General features: G+C 35.7%; 1 protein-coding gene across 1 annotated transcript in view; it reads left to right on the forward strand.

The window, feature by feature from the left end:
* The first annotated feature begins 765 nt into the window (after positions 1 to 765).
* gc (GC vitamin D binding protein) overlaps positions 766 to 12,267 on the forward strand; it is a 29,082-nt gene continuing 17,580 nt past the window's right edge. Inside the window, 5 exon segments of the mRNA XM_053610820.1 lie at positions 766 to 839; positions 1,891 to 1,953; positions 3,822 to 3,954; positions 7,404 to 7,431; positions 7,434 to 7,606. Coding sequence (XP_053466795.1) covers positions 766 to 839; positions 1,891 to 1,953; positions 3,822 to 3,954; positions 7,404 to 7,431; positions 7,434 to 7,606 — 471 coding nt within the window.

The raw sequence follows: 12,267 nt of genomic DNA on the forward strand, positions 1-12,267 counted from the left end.
ATCTTGGCACACACAGAGAGGTAGCCATATGGAAAAATACCTCATGCCCATGGTTAATATGGTTGTGGCTCTTTAATGTTTTGGATCTGTTTTTCTGCCAGAGGACCTGGACATTTTGTTAGGATACATGGCATCATGGACTCTATCAAATATCAACAGATATTAAATGAAAACCTGACTGCCTCTGCCAGAAAGCTTCAAATGGGCCGTGGTTGGATCTTCCAGCAGGACAATGATCTACAATATACATCAAATCAACACAGAAATGGTTTATTGACCACAAAATCAAGGTCTTGCCATGGCCATCCCAGTCCCCTGACTTGAAACCCACAGAAAACCTGTGTGGTGAACTGAAGAGGAGAATCCACCAGCAACGACCTCAAAATTTTAAGGATCTGGAGAGACTCTGTATGAAGGAATGGTCTCAGATCCCTTGCCATGTATTCTCCAACCTCATCAGACATTATAGGAGAAGACTCAGAGCTGTTATCTTCAGCAAAGGGAGGTAGCACAAAGTACTGACTAAAAGGGTGCCAATTTCTGATGTTTTTGATTATGAGTGCAGGGAAAATTCCATTTGTGTACTAACACTAGATCTGCTGATATTTGTTCAGAGTTCTGTTTACATTGAAACATTTGTTGAACTGTAAGCTTTGGCTTGGGTTAATTCTTAACAGTGCATGTGTACCTTCTGTGCCTGGCAGTTCACTAGCAGTTCAATGACTAACTTATTCCAAATGTATTTATACACTGAGCAAAATAATAATGAGGACTACAAAACTAATTTTCATTTTTATTTCTGCCATCATTGTTCCAACTGTGACACCAAACAAAGGTACACACACACACACACACACACACACACACACATACATATATATATATATATATATATATATATATATATATATATATATATATATATATATATATATATATATATATATAATTCATACCACAGTGCTGTTGAATTCTCAAATCCAAAGAAACCTGATTACTGCAAACCCTGTTCAATCAAATAAAACTTTTTCAACAGCATGAAGTTGGTTAAAAGGTCTTACTCAGTAACACACTATGCTAAAATTGACAGAAATTCCAGAAATGATGAGGAAGAAGGTGATTGGAATACATCAGTCTGGGAAGGGTTCCAAAGGGTTCCTATTTCAAAGGCTCTGGGACGCCAAAGGACCACAGTAAGAGCCATTATCTCCAAATGGAAAAATTCAGCACAGTAGTGAACCTTCCCAGATTAGGCAGTCAATGATCTAAAGCTTAGGAGTCCTAGTCCTAGAAGTAAGTGAAAGACTGATCTCCAGTTGTCAGAAGCATTTGGTTGCAGTTATTGCTGCTAAAGGTGGCACAACCAGATTTTAAGTTTAAGGGGGCAAATTGTTTTTCACATTGGTCATAGGTGTTGGATAACTTTTTTTTTGCTTCATTTTTTTTTTTACTAAAAAAATAAAAACTGTATTGTGTGTTCACTCAGGTTGCCTTTGTTTTATGTTGTATTTCATTTGAAGATCTAAAACTATTCAGTGTGAGATATACACAAAAACAGAAGAAATCTCTATGGGGCAAATACTTTTTCACATATAATATATATAATATATAACGTTTTCAAATAATCAACTTCATGGTATCACATTATACAGGTGTGACTTATTTTCCTATAACAATACAGCCCGCCATATGTTACTCATTATGTAACATATATTAATTATATTGTATACACAATGAAAAGAATGGCACTCTCAATTTTACAGCTGGGATTATACTCCAGTATACAGTATGCTTTAATGAAATGATAAAAGTCCACCTAATAGAGTGACATTCTCAGGAAATTGGGTTCTCAAACAAAATGACCTCTCATCTTATCTTCACAAGAAAGCATTATGCAAAAGAAAAAGTGTGCGAAGAGCTCCAAGTCATTGGTCCAAAAAACTTCAGAAAAATGTATGTAGATATATTATGTAAGCACATCTCATATGCTACCTTGTAAAATATATATATATATATATATATATATATATATATATATATATATATATATATATATATATTGAAGAGGATCAAATCTGCAGTGTTTGCACATGAAAACTTGCATTGATCTTATGACGCTTAGTGCACTCTAGCACTAAAGAAATTTAGTCTAAGCTCAGTAGGTTTAAATCCTGGACAGCCACAGTATAATAGCAGTGGCCAAGAGCTGCTGGAAATAATTGAAAGTTAGATTTATTTCAACCCACTCTCACACAACATTTAGAGGAATTTTGTGGGGAATCATATGAAATAATACACCTCTTAACTGCATTCTATACATAACCTGAGACATTCTTACATTTTTAAGTTTTGAACAGCTTTTTATGCCACATTTTTATGCAGTGATTTTCTTTTGAATGTGCAATTTTTTGAAAGTGCTTTTTGAGTAAAACCTTTCTATTAGATGGCTCATGCTGAAAAGTTTGTTCACCCAAAGCTGTATCAAAAACAATCTTTCCTCAAAACAGTTATTTAATATCCTGAAGGAGTAAGATTAGACCTAATGTCTAAACCACACACAGGATAAGTGATATTGATCGCTCACTTCTACCTGATAGAAACAATCTGATCATTTTCTCTTCACGGCAGATAAAGGAGCACTGCAGGATATGACTTGGCACAGAGTGACAGAATTGCTTTTGCTGTGCCAAAGAGTCATTGCTGATTTAGTTTTTAAGTATGTTTTTGACAATCAACAATAAGACTAAAAGGAAAAGGGACTTCTTAAAAATTGACAGAAATAATAGGGCACTTCATATTTTGTTTCCTGTGTTTGCTGAAGGAAAAATCTTGTTTAAAATCTTTCCTTCAGCAAACACTGGAAACAGCATATGCATGAACTGTTTGGCCAAACAAACTAACAAAACAAAAAAATAGTAATAACTGCACATTAGTTTTGCATGAGTGACATTTACAAATGTTACTGGTTCCATATTGTAACAAAATAAGTCAAGCATATTCTCTTTTATTTAGACTGTGAAAATGCAGGTATATTTCAGAAAGGCAAATTCCTTCAGCCCAGATACAATAAGAACGGCAAAGGTCAAAGCCAGAGAACTACTAAATCTACTGGGAAGAGAAAGCTAACAGAAACAAAGTACAGAACATAGAGAACTAATAAAAAACTGGAATTGAAAAGACCTATGATACATTTTCAAAAGTCTCAGTAATTATTTACATCATGATAGGCAGTATAGGAAACAATGAACGGTCGAAGCACAAGTGAATTGAGGTGAGCAGGAGGAATGAACACTGAAAGACACATGGCAGTCTATAGAAAAAAGGCCCAGGAACAGGAAGGAAAAACACAGGAATATGAAGTAGAAATAGGAAAACAACATAAAGAGAAGACTTGCTGTGTAAAGTACCAGTCAGTCTAATGAAGTATAAAGTATATTTCCATTATGATTTACTGAAAAAATTCAGTTTAATACTTTATTCAGAGCTATTTCTCAATTCTTAATAAACAGTGTGTAATACGTATACAGTGGAATTGCTCAGTAATAGTGAACAAATGGTTCTATAAGCAATATCATTACTCAAATAAAATTTATTAATTAAAAACAGCAACAGTAACGACAACAATTACTACAACAACAATTATAATAACAACAATAATAATATTCACTTGGCAAACCAAATTACTTGGCAATGTGTGTGTCCCTTTCCTATTTAAAATATGCATGTTTCATTTGTAATACAGTTAAACAAATTATTGAATAAAAATGTACCATGAGTTTAATGCATTTTCAGCTGTACTAAAAGTATTTGTCATGTTTCAGAGTGACAGCTATATACAGCCAAAAGCTCCCCAATGGAACCTTTGAGGAAGTACACTGTGTGGCTGATGAAATGGCTAAACTAGCAGAACACTGCTGCCAAGATGATGCAAGTCTTGACTGTTATGACAAAGGTGTAAGCTATCAGTTATGTTGAAGTGTAGTACCTGTCTGAGATTCTTCTTTAAAATCCAGTCATTCCAGTGAAGTCAATGATTTCCATTTGAAAGCTTGGAGGAGAAAACGTGAGACATAATGACAAGAATGTATCCTCAAACTGCCTTCATCCGCTGTACATATTCATATAATTCCATGGCATACAATTCATAAAAGACTCTGGTCCCATCATTTTCTTGTTCTTATTTTAACAGCTACTTTGGGATTAACTAGATAAAATGTTCATACGGTTTCATTCCAAAATCTGAAATCATGAATATAGGCAAAATAAATGGCTCTGGTGTAATCCAACTGCACTCCAACATGAAGTGTGAAACTCTCATACTCTGTCCTTTCAACATGAGATGTCAGATGTAGAGGCCTAATTTTGAATGTACCCATTTCACACTAATTACACCTGTTAATAAGCTATTGTGGAATGTAATTGCTCATTGTTAGCAGGAATTGTCCTGTTAGGATGCAACATTCTGCAATGCTCTGTGTGTGTCTGTGTTTTGAAATGTCCTGTGTATAAACACTATGAATAAATAAACAAATAAATAAATAAATACTACCACTGAATGTTTCAACATAGTCATCTCTGTCAAATATGGCATATCTCCTTTGGTTTTATATTTCCCATGGGGACATTGCCTACTGGTAATTGAAAATGTCTTTTCTGGCCCTTTTCTGTCTTTTCTGTCAGCCTTGATTAAGGAGGAAAATAACAAAACGTGTGAATAAAACTGACAACATACTAAGCAGTACATTTATGATCAATTGGTAAACACAAGAACCAGCAAAATATGTAGAGAAAGATTGTTAATGGAGGGAAATCTTACACTAATAATAATTTATTAAAACGTACTGGCAATAAAACTAAGGTTCTTCTGATTGAAGTCCACACTCTCCAAAACACCCCCTTTCACTACCTTTCATTGACGACTGCACGGTTAACATTTCCTCTCAAACAAAGAACCTTGGTGTCAAATTTGACTGTTTGCTCATTTTTAGTCCTCACATCAATAATATCTCACATACTGCCTTCTTCCACCTTCGCAATATTGCTAAACTCCACCCATCCCTCTCATATTGTCACGATTTCCCCTCACGCACAGCGCTGGAGCTCGCAGCATGCTCTGAAACCCGAAGCGTGAGCTTGAAGCACGAGCGTGCACTTCCAGGTTTTTCAATGACATTGACTTTGTTTACTTTTGACATGTGTGTTTTGTTATGGTTTATGTCCTGTCTCCACCCCTGTATTGTTTTTGGTAGTTTCCCTTATGCTTCATCATTGTACTCAGCTGTGTTGTGTTTCACCCTTGATTTCGTTGAGTATTTAAACCTCTCGTGTCTCTTTGTTTGTTGCGAAGTATTGAGTGCTATCACCATGCCAAGCATTTGTTCCTCATGTTTTGTTTTATGGTTTTTGATCTTGTTTCTCATTTCGTGCTTTGCTTTGCCTGTTTCATGCCCGTTTGCTGATTGCCTGACCCTTTGCCTGCTTGACTATGCTATTGATTCACAATTTGGATTTGTCTGCCTGCCTCTCTTTAATAAATCTCTTTTCTACACTTGCATCTGTCTCAACCTCCATTATGTGACACATAACAGCACTCAAGTATTTATTCAAGCTCTGGTCGTCCCGTACTGACAACTATAATACCATCCTCTTTGGCTTATCTGATAAACTTCTCCACTAACTCCAAATTATTCAAAACTCAGTTGCTAGAATTATAACTCACACAAAGTCCACTGACAATATCATACCCTCCCTTATTCAGCTCCACTGGCTTCCTGTCCAACTTTTACTATAAAATTCTACTGCTCTTGTTCAAAGCCATTCATAATATGGCTCCATCCTACCTCTCATATCTTCTTTATCCTTATACCTCTTCCCATTCTCTATGATCCTCCTCAGCTTCTCTACTCACTGTTCCAGCTTTTAAACTCAGCACTATTGATGCCAGAGCTTTCAGTTGCTCTGCTCCCAACCTCTGGAACTCACTCCCACTGCATATTCGTCAGCTGGAGTCTATTTCACAGTTCACATCCCAGATTTAAACACATCTGTCCAAATGAGCTTATTCATTATAATGAACTCCTCTATATTATTGCTTCATCTATTTTTATTTTATGTATCTATTTTAACTATGCAGTTCTTATTGTATGTTGTATTTCTGTAAGGTGTCCTTGAGTGTTATGAAAGGTGTCAAAAAATATTATTATAATAATATAATATATATATAATATAATATATTATTATTATTATTATTATTATTATTATTATTATTATTATTATTATTACTAGATAGTTACTAGCAAGAATGAAAACTGTAATGGCTGACATGAAATTTTGTAGTAATACCTTTTATAATAACTGTGATACAATTGCTCATTTCAGTAGAGTTTCCCTTTGAGCAAAAATGTGCCACATTGAAATTCTGTTTCCAGGAGCTTAGTTATGTAATAAAGTAATGCGAGTGCATACAGTGTCCAGCCTCTGTCCAAAACAGAGAAATGTTTTCACTTGGAAATGTGGAAACCAAGATGACTTTAGAAATTGGTGCCAAAGTATCTTTGCATAATAAAGTATCTTAGTTTATTAAGCAAATTTTGAATTAATTCCCACTATAGTTGCAGAATGCCAAAATAAGCCTGTGTAATAGCTCGTAGATAGCAACTAATATATTTATAAATATCAGGAATAAGCAATAAATAGTAATTAAATAATAAACTCTGGTGATAAGTGGAGTCATTTGCCTCACTGTGGCTTTGTAGGCAGAAAATCAGTAGAAAAGGAGCTGCTTGTATGCACACACAATTAAAGCTGGGACGATAGCAAACAATTACTGTTGTCATAAATCTTCTTATAATTTCTCAAGACTAATTTTTACTTTTTTTCCACTGGCATTCTGCCCTCCATGCTTTCGTCAAGTAAAAAGAGATAAATAGTTTTTGCAACTTTTGGAAGCACTCTGCAGCACAGGTGCTGCTCATAGGATTACATATCAATCGTACACTGGAGGCTGAGGGGGAAAAAAGTTGTTTGAAAACAGCGTTAGCATTTTTTAATACATGAAAAACTAATAAAATGAAGTAGCCAATACGTGTGATTCATGATGGCTTTTTATTAAGCAAACAAACACATTAAAAGTGTGGCCAAATGAACAGACAAGAATAACATGTGGTCATAATGCATAATTTATTACCTCAATAGATGCTGCTTGCAGTTACTCACTTTCCTGTAACATACATGAGATAATCTAGATTTTCGTCTTCTGTAAACTAAAAATTTTGTTTTTGCTTTGTGTTTTTTTAAAATATTTTTGTGGTTGACATTTAACAGGCACCGATATTTGCATGTAATATAATGGTCATAATCCAAAGATAGAGGACACTCATATTAAATATGTCCATCTCTATAAGGCCACAGAAATCTCAGACAAGTCTTGTAGGAAGACTCACCATTCCCCAAGCACCCAGGCATTGAGAAGTGTTGCACCATCCAAGGTGATGAGAGGAAATTGTGTTTGACCATGCTGTGTTGTTCAGCAGATGAACTCCCGTCCCTGCTGGAGCCCTCACCTGAAGAGATCTGTACTCAATATACTAAGGACCATAGCAGCTATGCTCTAAGATAGGATGTGGGAAGCTCATAAATTTTGGCATAAGTAACAGTTTACTTCCTGCATAAATACTATATTGTTACACTGTTATAACACTAACAAAATAAGCAGGTCATTTATTTTCTCTAAAGAGAACAAATCTAGTGGGAAACTCTTTTCCGTTCAGAGTGCATTTTTCATGATCAGATCCTTTCTGGTTGCTAGCAACAGGCTAACTACAAACTGGCATAATAGACAGTAAACGTAAATAAGTGACAAGGCTAATATAATTTAAAACATTATAATATCAGTGAGTGTTGACACAGTTTAGTTGCACACTGACGCAAAAAATTCCAGTAGCTTGCATAAATATCCACCCCGTTTTCCGCGGTTTATAGTGCTACTACCTGGGATTGGAATGGATTTTAGGGCATTACTGCAACCAAGAGGCCAAGTATAACCTTCAAAATTATGCTACAACCACCACACAGTCACGAAAAAAAGAAAATACACCCACCTTCAATTCTGTTTTTATTTATCAGGGCCTTGATATATATATTTACATCGTCATTTAATGTCAGTTGACTTGCCAGCCCATTCTGCCACCCAGCACAGCTTTCCAGTCTGGCCAATCAACTTGTCACTCAACTCAGCCTCCCGGCACAGCTTCCATTCCATCTAGACACCTGGCACAAGTCATGCCAGTTGACCTGCCATATCACTCAGCCACACAGCACCGCTTTTAGTCCTGCCAATTGATCTTCCACCTCACCCAGCACAGATTCTAATACTGACAAGTGATTTTCCACCTTACCCAGTCACCCAGCACAGCTTCTAATCCATGTCACCCAGCCACTAGCACATCTTATAATCCTGCCAAATGACCTGCCACTCTATCTAGCCACCTGGCACAGCTTCCATTTCTGTCAATTGACCTGCCACTTAATTTTTTTTTTTTTTTTGAGAGCTCACATTAAATATATTCAACAGGGTAAATCTTTCAATTTTAAAACCACCTGGGTCCAATTGTGTGCTGACCAGAGCATGTGAGCGGAGTTAGTGGGAGGCAGAGCACTGATAATTCCACTGAAGCAGAGAATGTCTTTCTTAAGATTCCACTCCACTTGCTCAGTCTGCTCAGCGCCACTCGCAAAACCCAGAATGAACATTGTGATATGCTGGTTTGAGAAACTGCAAAATAAGCCATAGTGTTGATGTAAATAAAATAATGAAGATTCAGTTAATTTCAGTTCAGTTTAATCTGTATAGCACTTTTAACAATGGACATTGTCCCAAAGCAGCTTTACAGAAATATATAAATTCTCTATACTCTATATACAGTACTGTGCAAAAGTCTTAGGCACTCTATTTTATTTAGTACAAACTTTGTAATAGATTTTTAATTTATGACTTCTACATTATTGAGTCAGTACAGAAACATTTTAGATTTCCAAACATCAGTTTTCCAGCACAAAATTAAATGTTACAGTAAAGTAAGTAAAGAAAGCAGCATATTAAATGGTAAGAGACACTTTTCAGACAAAAAACACAATGAAGGCTGTTGGATTTTGCTTCAAAAATAAGAAGCAACAAAACAAGAACCGTGGCTGATTCTGCAAGATGCTCAATAAAACTTACCAGCTAATTTCCTTATAAAACTGCACTAATTCTACCTGAGACTACCTTTTTTTTAAGCAAAGGGTCATCACACCAAATATTGCCTTTGTTTCATTTATTACTGTTTACTGCTATTTATAGTATTTTTTTTTGTTGTTGTTGTTTTTAAAAACAGTATTAAAAAATGGTATTTATAAAACAAATTGAAGTTTGCAGGCGATCATCAGGATGAAGCCCTAGCCTTTTTGAGGACAAAAAAATAACTGTTGGCCCATAATGGTCATACACTATGTATGGAGCAAAAATTGTGAGGATTTAATTCAAAGAACACCATGCGACCTGTGAAGCATGGGGTGGCAGCATCATGTTGTGGGGTGTTTTGCTGGAAAATGGACTGGTGAACTTCAAAACATAGATGACATTATGAGGAAGGAGGATTATCTAGAAATACTGAAGCTAGATTTCTAGAACCATCTTAAGACATCAGCCAGAAAGTTAACATTTAGTTCGCAACTGGGTCTTTCCAGCAGAATAATGATCCTAAACATACCTCCAAAGGAACACAATAACTTAAACACAACAAAGTGAAAGTGTTGGAATGTTCATCATTAAAAAAATTGTGGAACAAAAAAAGCGTGTCCAAGCAAGGATGCCCATGAACTGAAATTAACACCATTTCTGTCAGTAGGAGTCAGCAAAAATTCCAGCAAAGTATTTGTGCAAGAAAAGAAACTTTTGCCAGGCTGCCACATGCATTTGATTCAGGTTAAGAAGTTACAAGGCAATTGCCACAAAAATACTAGCAAAGTGTATGTAAAACTTTGACTCACTGAAAATATGATATAATAAATAAAATCTAAAATAAAACTTTCTTTAAAGTAGATACTCTAATTGACCTAACACAGGAAATGTATGGTAACATGCAATGTGTGGATAAAATTGAGTTTAAATATCTTTAGCTATGTGTATGTAAACTTTTGACCTTAAGTAGGGTGAGCTGCAGAATTGGAAGCTATCCCAGGAGAGTTGACAGGTCAAGTGGGGCTATTTTATATGGGATGTTGTGCAAACTGCTTCATGAAAGAAAGTCTGGCCATGTTGGCCCAGATGTGCCAGTACCTTCTGACAGACAGGGGGATAGAGAGTTGTAGGGGTTGGATGTGACATCCCCAGTGCTGGTTGTTTTGCTGATGCAATGTTTATGGTAAGTGTCCTTAGTGGAGATGAAAGAAAGCCCTCTTTAGGCTGGAAATGTGTTTTGAGATGTTGTACATCCCATACCCTATGAACACACTAGGGAATATATGTATGCATATGAATATGTATGCATTATTTGGGAAAGCCCATCCTTTTCAAAGATGTTTTTCAAGGCCAAGTCTTTATTTCAAAAGGCTCAATTCATGCATTGCACCAATGATGTTCTCTAGAAGAGAGAATAACTCCTTGTTGAGCTTTGTTTATGTAAAAAGAAAAGACAAGACAAACAGATTTTTTTTTGTTTGAAACCAAGACAATATTTAGTGAGACCAGTGTCCAAGACCAAGACAAATCCAAGGGCAAATATCAATAACTCCAAGACAAGTCCATGTCAATACAGAAAACTTGAGACGGGACTTGACTCCAAGACCAGACTTGAGTTGTACTGGCAAATATTATTTACAGCATTTAGAATAGTCACAAACTTCACTCAGTGGATCTGGAGCCTCTCCTAGGACCAACGAGGGTGAGGTGGGAATACACCCTGAATGGTATGTCATTGTATCACAGCATCCTTCTTAATTTTTTGAAACCAAAAATACGGTGTATTTATGACACCCAATCCTTACCTAATGAAACAAAATACAGCTTACCTGCATGGTGTGATTTATGTGCACACCTCAGATTTCCTGTTAAGAAGTTGGTAGAGCATAGTGGAAAGTGAACGTTAAATACTTTTAAATTTACGTTTAGAAATATGTAGTGCTAAAGCACTTAACAAATTTCTGAATTAATTATATTAGGATCACAACAGACATTAAGCTTTACACCAATATATGCAATATATATTATATCACTGCAGTTCAAGCGTGAGGCATTGTTTGCTGTATCACACTCGGTTTGTAGTGGGTTCCCTTCTTATTCTGGAGCACATACAGTTTCTTGACTACTTCTCCCACTTTTTTTTGACTGGCCACTCTCTCTCTCTCTCTCTCTCTCTCTCTCTCTCTCTGTCTCTCTCTCTTCATTTGTGCTGTCTCTCATTTCAGCTCCTTCTTCCTCCTCTGTGTGCTTGTACTATCTCAACCCAACAGACATTTTACATGTTTTTTTTTTTGTTTGTTTTGCAGTTTAAAATCCACTGGGATTTTCTCCCCCCTGCATTCATATGTCATGTTTTTGTCGTGCCATCTGTTTCATCATGCAGTGCTACATGCAATACACGTCAATTATTTTCACCATCTACACAAAGCTGAATTTTAATACTGGCATTTGGATTCTGAAAAGTTAAGTCTGTTACTAGTTACAGTAGTAGACTTCAATAGAAGTGTATTTCTAAATAGAAACAGAAGCACATTTATATACAGTCCCATAGACTTTGGAGATTGCATGACTTTCAAATTGTATTCTGTTGTATATTAGAGGTTAAACGTATCAGTCATTTGAATCTAAAAGATTGCTTATTCTGATGCTTATTTCATTAATTATTCACATTGAATAAAATGTTCAGTGTCGCATCACAGATGCGCTGCTTTCTATGTCCGTTTTCCGACCCGCTTCCTGCATTGCTTTGGAGATCAGTTTTACACCTTAAGCAAATATCAACCTTCCAGTCTTATTGAAGGTGTCTCAAAGGAGACACACATTGAAGTCACTGCGTAAATAATTTTTCAATAGTCAAAGCACTCATGAAGAACATCCATCCAGTCTATATTTTTAGTTTTATTTTCCTCGGGAGCAAACATTATTATTTGAGGATAGAAGAACCTATAAATCTTCTCAAAATAATTGTGGGAAAAAAGTGTCAAGTTTTTTAAAAAACAATTTCTTGCTATTCTGCTATTTAATTTTGATTTTTTTATTTAAAAAAA

The sequence above is a fragment of the Ictalurus furcatus genome, chromosome 22 (genome assembly GCF_023375685.1).
Source record: "Ictalurus furcatus strain D&B chromosome 22, Billie_1.0, whole genome shotgun sequence".
In the NCBI taxonomy this organism is placed as follows: Eukaryota; Metazoa; Chordata; class Actinopteri; order Siluriformes; family Ictaluridae; genus Ictalurus; species Ictalurus furcatus.